Source organism: Sander vitreus, chromosome 7 (genome assembly GCF_031162955.1).
Source record: "Sander vitreus isolate 19-12246 chromosome 7, sanVit1, whole genome shotgun sequence".
NCBI classification, from domain to species: domain Eukaryota; kingdom Metazoa; phylum Chordata; class Actinopteri; order Perciformes; family Percidae; genus Sander; species Sander vitreus.
In genome coordinates, this window is record NC_135861.1 from 1,757,774 (window position 1) to 1,772,773 (window position 15,000).

Here is a 15,000-nt window from a genome sequence, read left to right on the forward strand (position 1 = left end):
TGATAAAACATCTTAAAGCAAAGAGCCAATCAGATGGGGGACCCTGGGACGAAATCTTATCAAACTGGGGTTTCATTTCCTCGACGTGAAAACGTTTGGGAACCATTGTGCTATGAAACAGGTTTAACAGAGCCAGGCTTTCTCTGCGTTAGCTGGTAGGGCTGCAACTAACGATTAGTTTCATCTGTTGATTATTTTCTGGATGAATGGATGAGTTGTTTGGTCTCTAAAATGTCAGAAAATGGTGAAAAAATGTGGATCAGTGTTTCCCAAAAAAGCCCACGATGACGTCCTCAAATATCTCGTTGTGTCCACAACTCAAAGATATTCAGTTTACTGTCACAGAGGAGAGAAGAAACTAGGAAATATTCACATTTTACAAGCTGGAATCGAAGAAATTTTGACTCAAACCGATTAATCGGGTATGAAAACAGTTGGCGATTAACAGTTGAGTACTTAGTGAATAATCTTTGCAGATTAAAACGTATCTGTAATAATCAATAACTCTGTACACATTATTACTGTAAACTACCGCCCACATCAACAGTTTGTAATTACATTCATCAGCATTAACTCAGCGCTAACGTGGCTAACTTGAAGCTTCACTTTGACTCCGCCCCCCTGTGACATCACAGGGAGGGGGGCTTTAAAAGGGAAACAGCTACGGCGTTTAGCTGAGAAAAAGTGAGCGTCACGCGTCGACGACAGTTGAAGCTATAGTGCGTCGTTTCTGTCGCCCCCATGAGGAAAGTAACGACAACAACACTGTCGGCGCGTCCACATGATACAAGCCTTCCGTGATCGCGCAAAGATTGTTGTTCCCATCAGTCACTTACACACAAAAACATAGGGACAGGTTGCAAAAAACGGCAGTTACCCTTTAAGCGTTTTGAGTTGCGTTGTAGCTAAAATGTGCTATAGTACCGTGTTCGGTACTCAAACCTAGTTTCCTGGGTGAAAGTATTACAGTTACATTTAGGGAAAGACCGATTATCGGCCCGTTTTTTTGGCAGATGATCTGTATCAGCGTGTTATTTGCCTGATAACCGATGAAGTTAATGAATTAAAAAGTGCTCTATTTTAGAGGATACCCGACCCGAGCCCGACGGTACCCGACCCGAGCCCGGTGGGACCGATAGGGACAGATATTTAGAAATGATGTCCGGGTTCGGGTCAGGAAAAAAATGGGCTCGGACAGAAATATCTTAATGCCTGTCGGGCTCGGGTCACTCACTCACCACTGAGTCTGACTTAATGTCCCGCCCACAACACTATCTGACTCTCTGTTACTGAGTTTGGTACCCAACCCTAGTTTTCTGGGTGAAAGTATTACTATTATATTATTACATTATATTATATTTTGCGAGATTTTGCGTAACTTTCGGCCGCAGCTGTATCCCTTCTAGCCACAACCGCGTTAAACTCACAGAAACTTCTTCTCTGATTGACGGCCTTCAAAGAGAAGTCGTCCCTTTGAGTGTCAGCGGATGGAATTAAGCTGAGCAACAGAAAAATATTTTAGAAGTCACACATTACTTAAATATATTTTAAACACTAAATAATTGATTGCAGAGGTTTTCACGCTGTTACATTTCCCTTTTTCTGCTCTGATTTTTAAACACGTTGGAAATGTTCTTGTATTCTCTCTCTCTGATTGGTTGTTTAAACTGGACACACATTTGGGGCTGAACACTGTCTGGAATCAATTATTTAGTATTTTCAGTTTGACATTAAAGAGTTCTGCCGATCAGCAACGAATGAATCCACTTATAATCACTTAAACACGGAGGAAGTGCATTATTTGTGTGTGTGCTGTAGATTTCTAACCTGTCACAGAGTTGTACATGTGTAATTTTTACAGCAGCTGAAAGACTCGTTATTCACACTGATCAATCATTATTGTCCTCTGATCAATATTTCTCTATTGCTAATAATTCTTCACAGCTAAAAATATAAATTCACATCAACAACAACATCAAACAAACAGTTTGTTTAAAAATATGAAGGCTCCTAAACCTAAAAAAAAAACAAATCCTAAAAAAACAAATCCAAAGAAATCACTTTGTCTGAAGGGACGAGAATCTCCAGACAAACTATCTGAAAGTGACAAACTGGAACAGAACAGCTCCGCCCCCTGCATCAGATAAGCCCCGCCCCTGTATCAATGAAGCTCCACCCCCTGCACCAGATAACCCCCATCCCTGCGTCAGATAAGCTCCACCCCCTGCACCAGATTACCCCAACCCCTGCATCACATAAGCCCCACCCCCTGTGGCAATTAAGCTCCACCCCTGCATCAGATAAGCCCCGCCCCTATATTAGATGTGTCAGATAAGCTCCGCCCACTGACACCAGGACTCTTCATGAGGTTCTCAATTTGTTTAGAACTCTCTATGTTGGCTGGTTGTCAGCTGACTGTCGGTCGACAGTCAGCCAAGTGTCCGCTGAGTGTCGGCCGAGTGTCAGCAGATTCGGGGCCTACAGTCGGCTGTGGGTCGGCAGATTGGCGGCCTACAGTCGGTAGATTGGCGGCCTACTGTCAGCAGTTTATCGACCTACTGTCGGCTGAGTGTCAGCAGACTGTAGGCCGACAGACGGTCTAGTGTCGACCTACTGTCAGCAGACTCTAGGTCGACAGTCGGCATATTGTCAGCAGATTTTCTGGCCTACAGTCGGCTAAGTGTCGGCATATTGTCAACAGATTTTGGCCTACAGTCGGCTGTGGGTCGGCAGATTGGCGGCCTACTGTCAGCAGTTTGTCGGCCTACTGTCGGCTGAGTGTCAGCAGACTGTAGGCCAACAGACGGTCTAGTGTCGACCTACTGTCGGCAGACTCTAGGTCGACAGTCGGCATATTGTCAGCAGATTTTCTGGCCTACTGTCGGCTGAGTGTCAGCAAATTGGCGGCCTACAGTCGGCTGTGGGTCGGCAGATTGGCGGGCCTACAGTCGGTAGATTGGCAGCCTACTGTCAGCAGTTTATCGACCTACTGTCGGCTGAGTGTCAGCAGACTGTAGGCCGACAGACGGTCTAGTGTCGACCTACTGTCAGCAGACTCTAGGTCGACAGTCGGCATATTGTTAGCAGATTTTGGCCTACTGTCGGCTGTGGGTCGGCAGATTGGCGGCCTACAGTCAGCAGTTTGTCGACCTACTGTCGGCCGAGTATCGGCAGACTCTAGGTCGACAGTCAGCATATTGTCAGCAGATTTTGGCCTACAGTCGGCTAAGTGTCGGCATATTGGCAGCCTACAGTGTGTCGGCCGACTGTAGGTCACCTGCAGGCCGAATCAGCCAAAATTAGAAAATTCTAAACAGATTCAGAGTCTCATGAAGAAGGGTTAACCCTTGGCTGACTGTCGACTGAGCCAATCACAGCCTTCCACTGTCCTCTGACATGTCATGCGGTTTAGGAAGGAGGGGGCGGTGATGTCACTGAGGCTATGGTGACATCACATCCTCCTCTCCCAATGTCCGACCAACAACTTACTGTCCTCCAGTAAAAACCAAAACAATAAATCCTGTTTAAATAAAATTCTCTGTGATAAACAGCTCACGGCTTTTTACTGCCGACTTACAAGTATAACTCTATATATTTACAGTATCACTGTACTTTTTTACAGTATTAGTATATTACAGTAAACAGTCTGAGTGTACGACACACACACACACACACACACACACACACACACACACACACACACACACATGCAGAACAGCAGAAACCAGTTACACACTTTCAAAATAAAACAGTCAGTTTCTTCTCTTTCTGCAGATTTCAGTTTGAACAAACATGGCTTCTCCTGCAGCTGTTTGAGAGTTTCAGTCTGTTTGTATAATAAATAACATCGACGTGTAAATGTAATACTGTTCAATACTTCCAACAGATTATAAAGACCTTTAAACTTTAAAAATAAGACGTTCTTCATCAGCTCTCTTCAGTCACATTCAGAGTATAAAACAGGTGTTTTTCTGCAGCACTTCCTGTCTGAACTGATGACGAGTTCACGTCTTTCAGTCGTTTACAGGATCCTGTTAAGAGTCTTACGTGGTTAATCTGAAAATGGAAGACAGAATTCACTCCAACATTTGTTCTGTTAAATAAGCTTTAATCCAATCGTCTGTTCATCCGTTCTGATTGGTCGGATGGCCGCTGTGATTCATTATTGCATCTGTCTGTCCATTTTCTTCTCTCCTTGTCTTGTTAAAGCAATAATTTTAGTGCTGAGTTTGTTTTCTTCCTTTGTTTTACTTCCGGTTCCCGTTTTACTCCTCCAGAGAAAAAAAAAATCATCATCACCTTCTTTTCTTTCATATTCCCTTTGTTTGGCAGACTCCTCTTCCTTGGAGATGTCCGAAAAGCAGACCCCGCCTCCACAATGATGTCAGAAAAGCAGAACCCCGCCTCCACGATGATGTCAGAAAAGCAGAACCCCGCCTCCACGATGATGTCAAAAAAGCAGAACCCTGCCTCCACGATGTCAGAAAAGCAGAACCCTGCCTCCACGATGATGTCAGAAGAGCAGACTCTGCCTCCACGATGTCAGCAGAGCAGACTCCGCCTCCTCGGTGATGTCAGAAGAGCAGACTCCGCCTCTTGGCCGGACTGTTTGCTGGACAGAAAAAAAAGCTTTTATTTTAAACTAAAAAATGATTTAAACTAAACAAACAAACATATGTTTGTGACTCGTATTAGGGGTGTAAGAAAAAAATCGATACACTTGGGTATCACGATATTTTATATTGCAATACTATATCGATTTTCAAAAACACAATATCATTTTTTACGTTAAAAAACAAACATTCATGTAAGACAGTGGTTCACGTTTCTGTTGTGTTTAAACCCCCTACCGCTAGATGGCTATGATGAGACACACCACTAGTGTCCTTGCCTAACAGTAACAGTGCCTAACAGTGCCTAACAGTGCCTGACTTGCAACAATGTAGCTATATATGGCTGAACTTTGGCCTACTTTAGCATATAAACATCAGCTCACTAAGAACCTGGGAACCACAATCCCAAACTGGCAGTTTGATTTTCTGTGTACTGAATTGTTTACCTAAAGTAAACTTCTTTGACTTTTATGAACATCATGGCTTTTTTAAATATTAGTCCATCCATCTTCGTCCGCTTATCCGGGGTCGGGTCGCGGGGGTAGCAGCTCCAGCAGGGGACCCCAAACTTCCCTTTCCCGAGCCACATTAACCAGCTCCGACTGGGGGATCCCGAGGCGTTCCCAGGCCAGGTTGGAGATATAATCCCTCCACCTAGTCCTGGGTCTTCCCGGGGCCTCCTCCCAGCTGGACGTGCCTGGAACACCTCCCTAGGGAGGCGCCCAGGGGGCATCCTTACCAGATGCCCGAACCACCTCAACTGGCTCCTTTCGATGCGAAGGAGCAGCGGCTCTACTCCGAGCTCCTCACGGATAACTGAGCTTCTCACCCTATCTCTAAAGGAGACGCCAGCTACCCTCCTGAGGAAACCCATTTCGGCCGCTTGTACCCTGGATCTTGTTCTTTCGGTCATGACCCAGCCTTCATGACCATAGGTGAGGGTAGGAACAAAAACTGACCGGTAGATTGAGAGCTTTGCCTTCTGGCTCAGCTCTCTTTTCGTCACAACGGTGCGGTAAATTGAATGTAATACCGCACCCGCTGTGCAGATTCTCCGACCAATCTCCCGCTCCATTGTCCCCTCACTCACGAACAAGACCCCAAGGTACTTGAACTCCTTCACTTGGGGTAAGGACTCATTCCCTACCTGGAGAAGGCACTCCATCGGTTTCCTGCTGAGAACCATGGCCTCCGATTTAGAGGTGCTGATCCTCATCCCAGCCGCTTCACACTCGGCTGCGAACCGATCCAGTGAGTGCTGAAGGTCACAGGCCAATGATGCCATCAGGACCACATCATCTGCAAAAAGCAGCGATGAGATCCCCAGCCCACCGAACTGCAACCCCTCTCCACCCCGACTACGCCTCGATATCCTGTCCATAAATACTACAAACAGCAGCACCTCCCACAGTATCTCCCGGGGCACCCGGTCATATGCCTTCTCAAGATCCACAAAACACATGTAGACCGGTTGGGCATACCCCCAGGCTCCCTCCAGGATCCTTGCGAGAGTAAAGATCTGGTCCGTTGTTCCACGACCAGGACGGAATCCGCATTGTTCCTCTTCAACCTGAGGTTCGACTATCGACCGAACCCTCCTTTCCAGCACCTTGGAGTAGACTTTACCGGGGAGGCTGAGAAGTGTGATACCCCTGTAATTGGCACACACCCTCTGGTCCCCCTTTTTAAAAAGGGGAACCACCACCCGGGTCTGCCACTCCTTAGGCACCGTCCCAGACTTCCACGCAATGTTGAAGAGGCGTGTCAACCAAGACAACCGCTCCACACCCAGAGCCTTTAAGCATTTCTGGACGGATCTCATCAATTCCTGGGGCTTTGCCACTGTGGAGTTGTTTAACTACCTCAGCAACCTCCACCAGGGAAATTGACGACAATCCCCCCCATCATCCTCCAGCTCTGCCTCTACCATAGAGGGCGTATTAGTCGGATTTAGGAGTTCCTCAAAGTGCTCCTTCCACCGCCCTATTACCTCCTCAGTTGAGGTCAACAGCGTCCCATCCTTACTGTACACAGCTTGGATGGTTCCCCCGCTTCCCCCCTCCTGAGGTGGCGAACGGTTTTCCAGAAGCACCTTGGTGCCGACCGAAAGTCCTTCTCCATGTCTTCTCCGAACTTCTCCCACACCCGCTGCTTTGCCTCTTTCACGGCAGAGGCTGCAGCCCTTCGGGCCCTTCGGTACCTTGCAACTGCCTCCGGAGTCCTCTGGGATAACATATCCCGGAAAGACTCCTTCTTCAGTCGGACGGCTTCCCTGACCACCGGTGTCCACCACGGTGTTCGTGGGTTACCGCCCCTTGAGGCACCTAAGACCCTAAGACCACAGCTCCTCACTGCAGCTTCAGCAATGGAAACTTTGAACATTGTCCACTCGGGTTCAATGCCCCCAGCCTCCACAGGGATGCACGAAAAGCTCCGCCGGAGGTGTGAGTTGAAAGTCTGTCGGACAGGGGCCTCCTCCAGACGTTCCCAATTTACCCGCACTACCCCAGTTTGGGCTTACCAGGTCTGTCCAGAGTCTTCCCCCCACCCCCTGACCCAACTCACCACCAGATGGTGATCGGTTGACAGCTCCGCCCCTCTCTTCACCCGAGTGTCCAAAACATACGGCCTCAGATCAGATGAAACGATTATAAAATCGATCATTGACCTTTGGCCTAGGGTGCTCTGGTACCAAGTACACTTATGAGCATCCCTATGTTCGAACATGGTGTTCGTTATAGACAATCCATGACTAGCACAGAAGTCCAACAACAAACAACCACTCTGGTTTAGATCAGGGAGGCCGTTCCTCCCAATCACGCCTCTCCATGTGTCTCCATCATTGCCCACGTGCGCGTTGAAGTCCCCCCAGCAGAACTATGGAGTCCCCCGACTGGAGCCCCATGCAGGACTCCACTCAAGGTCTCCAAGAAGGCCGAATACTCTGAACTCTTGTTTGGTGCATATGCACAAACAACAGTCAGAGTTTTCCCTCCCCCACAACCCGCAGGCGTAGGGAGGCGACCCTCTCGTCCACCGGGTTAAACTCCAACGTAGCGGCGCTCAGCCGGGGGGCTTGTGAGTATCCCCACACCCGCCCGGCGCCTCACACCCTGTGCAACTCCGGAGAAGAAAAGAGTCCAACCCCTATCCAGGAGTATGGTTCAACGAACCGAGACTGTGCGTAGAGGTAAGCCCCACCAGATCTAACCGGTAGCGCTCCACCTCCCGCACAAGTTCCAGCTCCTTCCCCCACAGAGAGGTGACATTCCACGTCCCCAGAGCCAGCGTCTGCTGCCCAGGTCTGGTCCGTCGAGGCCCCTGACCTTCACTGCCACCCATATGGCAGCGCACCCGACCCCAGCGGTTCCTCCCACAGGTGGTGGGCCCATGGGATGGAGAGATAGGTGCCACGTAGCTTTTTTCGGGCTGTGCCCGACCGGGCTCCGTGGCAAACCCGGCCACCAGGCGCTCGCTGACGAGCCCTCCATCTGGGCCTGGCTCCAGACGGGGGCCCCGGGCTTCCTCCGGGCAGGGTCACTCCATCTCTGTGTTGGTGATGGTCCCCGGAGAGGGGACCATCACCAACACAGGTACACTTCTCGCTTTTGGAAACATTAGAACAAATGTCTGTATGTGTTTTAATCACTTTGATGTCTTGTTTTACATATTTTTATACTGATATGGACCTATGTGTGTCTGAAATAAGGCTGAATTGAAACAGCTTTGTTTTCAGATTGAAACCTTTGTTGCAACAGAACAATCTCACCGTAAGATCCACGTCGTTGTTGTTATGGAGCTGTAGACAAAAGCTCCAGAGAGCTACTAAAGTAGTCGAGGAAGCAGACGAATGTTCGGGACCTCATGTTTCATTTGCTCGGCTGTATCGGCAGCACACAAGCACTCACCTAGCTGAGAAGCTACAGGAGGTCGTGGCAGAGTGGAAACTAGAGAGGTAAATAAGAGATGCTGTATTTTCAGTTTTATAGCTGATTGTCTTATTTTGTTTACAAGTCACAGATGTAGTATGGAGATGATGTGGGGTACTTATTGTTTACTGTTTACATCTTACTTTACACACTTCAGGCTGTTGCAGCTAGCTCAGGGGAGAGACTGTAGGACACTAGGTGGTACAGCCTGAGACATGCACAATAAAAAAAAGAAAAAAAAAAGCCTTCTGCATTTTTGTTTTGCTGTTCCCTCCATTGTACCGAACCGAACTGTGATGTCTGAACCAAACCGTGACTTCTGTGTACCGTTCCACCCCTAGAACATACAGTACATAAAAGACAATCACATTAGAGTGCGGATCGGGACGCGTTTTTATGTCCGAGCCCGGCCTGCGTCCGACATAGCAGTAACCGAAGCCGACCCGAGCCCGTAGTAGCTGTAGGAAGGCATTCGGAAATGTCAACAGATGAGGCATCAGCTCACACGGGGCAACAACAACAACAAGCTTTTTAAATTTAAAATGTCCAGTGTCTTATCGCGCTGATGTGACCGAGCCCGACCCAAACATCATTTATAAATATCTGTCCGAACCCGGCCCGGTATCCATCCTCTAGATCACATAGACAATCATTCAAACCAGTAAAAAGCTGTATAGACCTTGTGCTATTGCAACTTCCCATAAAGTGTCTTTTAGGCAGTCTATAAAGGTGCATTTAGTGCAGGTTTACTCTGCAAGGTGCCTGAGCATTAAGGAGCCTGATAGTGGCAGGTAAGTACTGTTACAAAAGCGGGATGTTCTGCCCCTGAGACTTTGAACTCTCTTTCCAGAGGGCAGTAGTTGGAAGAGAGACCTGGCAGGGTAGGAGGGGTCGTCTGGCACTTTCTGCACTTTATGGCTGGTCCGCGTGGCGTAGATTAGAGGATGGATACCCGAACCGAGCCGGGCCGGGCCGGGTTCGGACACATTTATAAATGATGTTGGGGTTCTGGTCGGGCTCGGTCACATCAGCGCGATAAGACATTGAACATTTATACAGCTTATTATGTAGGTGAGCGCCTGTGTTAACGTGCGCTTGTTGCCCCGTGTGAGCTGATGCCTCATCTGTTGATATTTCTGAATGCCTTCCTACAGCTGCTTAATGAAAGCTTTCACACAAACAAACGTACATGTGTCATTAGAGATTTTAACTGTCGGGCTCGGACAGAAATATCTTAATGCCTGCCGGACGCGGGCCGGGCTCGGACAGAAGAATGCAGCCCAATCCGCACTCTAGCGAAGATAGAGGCTAAGGACCATAAAACTGTAATATATAGCATTTAAATGGAGTCTCTTTCGGGGCTCTTTCATGTTAAACAAAAAGGATCTTACTCTTTAACTAAAAGGTCTACCTCTGTAGGGATCCTCTCCATAATGTAGTCAGACACTAAGAATAATCATCTGAGCCTGACGGTGGCAAAAACTGAACTTTTAAACTAGCGAGCTACACGCTGAAAATGTGAAGTTTTAAAGAAAATGTGGATGGTGCAACAAGGCAAGTCTGCTTGGTTAATTTGAGGAATGATTGTAAAGATTTACAAAGAATATGTTTAGGGCGTTTCCTCTCTAACTGGGAGGTTTTGGGACTGATTGGTGGGATTGCTGTGGACGAAGTACACACAGAGATACACTGGTAAGACGACTGTGATGGGTTTAAAGAAATGCAAACAACCCAGAGCCTTTTTTCCCTCCTTTTCTCCCACCTTACTCCACAGCGCTGTGGATATACTGTAGGTCTGGCAATGCAAGACTCTGTGTGTGTGTGTGTGTGTGTGTGTGTGTGTGTGTGTGTGTGTGTGTGTGTGTGTGTGTGTGTGTGTGTGTGTGTGTGTGTGTGTGTGTTACCTGGATCAGGTGTGACTGCTGGTCTGATTATTTCTTTTTCCAGTTGAATCTCCGGGAGACTGAAGATGGACGTGGCTGAAACAACACGCAGGGTGACTTTGTGATGTACACAGCACACAGTGACATCACAGATTCAAAAACAGGGGTCAAAAGGTCGTGTTTAAACTCACTGTCAGCTAGTGCGGTCACTTTGTTTCCAAGGTTACTGAAATAACGATGATTCATCGACTCGGCTGCTGAGATCCTCTTCTTCCCTTCAAACTAACGTTCAAATCAAAACGTTATCGTTTGCCGGAACATGATGTCACAACATGATGTCACATCCTGTCCTGATCCCCACAGTCTGACATCGCAGTTCAGCTCATGAACATTAAATCATTATCATCACATATCCCATTAGGTTTAGTATATACGTTTAATATTATTACAGAGTTAGATTATATTGTTTCTAGTTTGGATCATATTCTGAACTGGACAGAAAAAAACACAGTGAGACGTTTACTGACCTGCAGGAACTTTGACAACAGGTCTACTCCTTCACTGCTGAGTCTGAACACACACACACACACACACACACACACACACACACACACACACACACACACACACACACAGAGACACAGAGAGACACACACACACACACACACACACACACACACACACAAAGACACAGACACAGAGACAGACACACACACACAGAGACGCACGCACACACACACACACGCACATACACACGCACATGCACGCACGCACACACACACACACACACACACACACACACACACACACACACACACACACACACACACACACACACACACACACACACACACACACACACACACACACACACACACACACACACACACACACAGACACACACACACACACACACACACACACACACACACACACACACACACACACACACACACACACACACACACACACACGGTCAAAAATGTCTCAATGACAGCTTTAGCCAAGTTTCTGCTTCTGGGACATTTTCACAAGGACTCATGTCAATGTGTGAAACTAACAACGACTTTACTGTGTGTAGTACGGTTGTGTACTGTGTGTGGTACAGTTGTATACCTGGGAGTGTGGTTACTCAGTCTCTCTGCTCTGTACTGAGGATAGTTGTATGCCACAAATTCGTCATTTGAGCTGACCCCAGGCCAGCTCTGCTCTGTGGGAGTACCTGCACCAGAAATACACACAAAACACATCAAATACACAGTTTTTAATAACAAAAATAAAAAGAAGCTGATTGGTTCTCACCCAGGAGTTTAAAGATGAAGTGAAGCTCCTCCTCCACCGTGGAACCAGGAAACAAAGGTCGACCTGTCGCCATCTCATAGAAGATACACCCAACACCCCTACAGACAGACAGACAGACAGACAGACAGGCAGACAGGCAGACAGGCAGACAGACAGGCAGACAGACAGACAGGCAGGCAGACAGACAGAGAGACAGACAGGGAGAGAGAGAGAGACAGAGAGGCAGGCAGAGAGGGAGAGAAAGGCAGACAAGACAGTAAAAGAAAGGCAGGCAGACAGGCAGACAGGCAGACAGACAGACAGACAGACAGGTCGTTAGAGTCTGGAATATCTGAGGGGGTTTTCACACCTGTAGTTTCTTTGCTCTGGTACGAATCAGTTGATGAGTTTGTAAACTTGGAGCGGTATTCCTCTTGGTTCGGTTTGATTTAACACATAGAAAAATCCAAGCAGCCAAAATGCATCACTACAAACCACGCAAGAATGTTTACACCCCTTATTGGTCAGATGTGTCTGGGGGGCGGGAGCAAGAAAGTAAATACAGGAAGAATGTCCTGTGTTCTGGACGTCTCCGTGGTCCAACCAGCTCATTTCATTTAAATAATCAGACAGTGTTTCGCGAGCGACTTTACTACGTCTGCTCTGGTCACCGAGACTTGGCTCCTCTCTGCCGGCGTCTGTTTCCAACTTCAGCGGCGGCTGGTTTGACCACGGAGATGAGAGTGATGGACGGCGAGCTTAAACCGCATTTTGTTTCTGTGAGAGACACACTGCAAGCTGCTCCAGTTTGCTGCTCTGCCGCATCGCAGACTGCTGAGCACAGCTGACACCTGGTAGTTGGGTCGGATCGAGGTCGGATCACATTCTCATCACAAACGAACCGCTCCAGAGTTTGAGACCACAGGCCCTATAAGCACACGGCGTGAAGCGCCTGGCGCAGGTGCGTTTAGGGCGTGTCCAAATCCACTTTTGCTAGTTTGACGGCGGGAGCATGGTTCAAAAGGGTTGTACTTAGTGTCTTCATTAATCAGAGGTGTGTTTTGGGCGTAACATGCAATCAACCAATCAGAGATCATCTCCCATTCCCTTTAAAAGCCAGGCGCGTTTGGACCTTGGAGCATTGCTGTTATGATGGAGGATTTGCACCGTAATATTTGTATCTGTAATCTTCTGCATGTGTGTGTGCTGCTGTGCGTCCCTGTGTGTGTAACAAGCATAGTGTGCACGTGCTGTGCACGAGCCTAGGAGCATTTTACTAATGCTCTGTTAAAATAACAATGAAATGCTGCCTTATTGACTTTAGACCAGGTTTTTGTTGTTTGTGTCAATGGCGCCATCACTTCCCGCTACCTCAAGATAACAATACGCCCAGAATGCACCTGAACACATCTCCCTGTAAGACCAGCACGCCCAGAATGCACCTGAACACACCTCCCTGTAAGACCAGCACGCCCAGAATGCACCTGAACACACCTCCCTGTAAGACCAGCACGCCCAGAATGCACCTGAACACACCTCCCTGTAAGACCAGCACGCCCAGAATGCACCTGAACACACCTCCCTGTAAGACCAGCACGCCCAGAATGCACCTGAACACACCTCCCTGTAAGACCAGCACGCCCAGAATGCACCTGAACACACCTCCCTGTAAGACCAGCACGCCCAGAATGCACCTGAACACACCTCCCTGTAAGACCAGCACGCCCAGAATGCACCTGAACACACCTCCCTGTAAGACCAGCACGCCCAAGAATGCACCTGAACACACCTCCCTGTAAGACCAGCACGCCCAGAATGCACCTGAACACACCTCCCTGTAAGACCAGCACGCCCATGGGCCACAGATGGGCGCAGGTGCATTTGCTATTTAAACGACGTGGGCGCTGGACGGCAAACTGCGTCGGTCTTAAACCAGCAAAGACACTTGCGTTGGGCTTTGCGCTGCACCGGGTGCAAGATAGAGCCCCACGTCTTCAAGGAGGTCTTGGTACGCTTGTTTGGTCCGCTTCTGGTGCGCATCCGAGTGCGATTGCACCAAGCAGGAAAACAAACTCTAGTGGGATTCAAACGAACTAAATGAGGCAGGTGTAAAAGCCCCCGTAAGATTCAGTTCATATCTAACACAGACAAAGAATGTTTGTTGTTTTGACAACAAGGTTTTCTCAGTTGGTCACAGAGTCAACATCTTGTAGTAGTACTACGGTTTACTACAACTAGGGACGCACCGAATCCAGATTTTTGGGGTTCGGCCGAATACCGAATCCACTGGTTAAGATTCTGCCGAATCCTCGTCCCATCTTCAGTCCATGAACACAGTCAACACATCAATGAAGTAAACAACGTCCACAGCAGTGTAATAAGCTGGTAATGGTTGTCTGGTTAACACCAGTTCTTAGCTGTAACTGTCCTTCCTTTGCCGTACCTGAAGTTGCTGCATTCTGGCTACTGTCTGTAGATTCCTTCATGCTCAGCTCGTATTCTTCCAGATGTTTCATACCAGATGTTGTAACAGCGGTGATGTTGTGTATTGTTTAGGGTCCTCGCCACCACCAGACTAATCAGCATTGCAGATTGAACATGTAGCTGGACTTGAATGGCCTTCTTTTGACTGAAAGTACTGCCAAACAACACTTTTTCTGCTCACCAGTTCCATTTCCACTTCCTCTCAGCCTGCTGCATTGAAGCTCCACCTACGTAAACACCTTCCTGTAATCAATGGCGCCGTCATCACGTCAACCAGCGTAGCGCGCGTAGTGCAAGCGTAGGGTTCAGCAAAACCCAACCCCGTCAAAAAGCCCAATATTCAGCCCAATCTGAAGCCAAATCCTGGATTCGGTACATCCCTAACTACAACAGGACTGCAGTACTGACCACATGTCGATGTGAGTGGAGTAGTCAGTGCTGCCCAGCAGGATGTCTGGCGGTCGGTACCACAGCGTCACCACCTCATTAGAGTACGTCTTTGTCGGGATTGACTTCGCTCGAGCCAAACCTGAAACAAACACACACACACACACACACACACACACACACACACACACACACACACACACACACACACACAGCACTCGAGTGACATCAACATTACATCAAAGCAATTTACAATAAGTCAATTCATCCTCCACGGGAACAAAAATAGATTTTTTTTTTTTAACATGGACCCTATCTTCCCATGCATTGGTGTCTAAGTGACTTAAAGGTGCTGTAGGTAGGATTGTGAAGATCCAGGACTTAGCCAAAAAATTTGAACTTCAGCAACTTCTCAGTCCCTCC

At 48.0% G+C, this 15,000-nt stretch overlaps 1 protein-coding gene across 1 annotated transcript in view; it reads right to left on the reverse strand.

Annotated features, from left to right (window-relative positions):
* Positions 1-3,546: 3,546 nt before the first annotated feature.
* cdk16 (cyclin dependent kinase 16) overlaps positions 3,547-15,000 on the reverse strand; it is a 24,116-nt gene continuing 12,662 nt past the window's right edge. The window contains exons 11-17 of the mRNA XM_078254140.1: positions 14,599-14,719; positions 11,728-11,825; positions 11,542-11,647; positions 10,953-10,995; positions 10,617-10,707; positions 10,447-10,521; positions 3,547-4,612 (exon numbers count right to left, since the gene is read on the reverse strand). Coding sequence (XP_078110266.1) covers positions 4,575-4,612; positions 10,447-10,521; positions 10,617-10,707; positions 10,953-10,995; positions 11,542-11,647; positions 11,728-11,825; positions 14,599-14,719 — 572 coding nt within the window. The 3' untranslated portion in view covers positions 3,547-4,574. The remainder of the gene's footprint in view (positions 4,613-10,446; positions 10,522-10,616; positions 10,708-10,952; positions 10,996-11,541; positions 11,648-11,727; positions 11,826-14,598; positions 14,720-15,000) is intronic.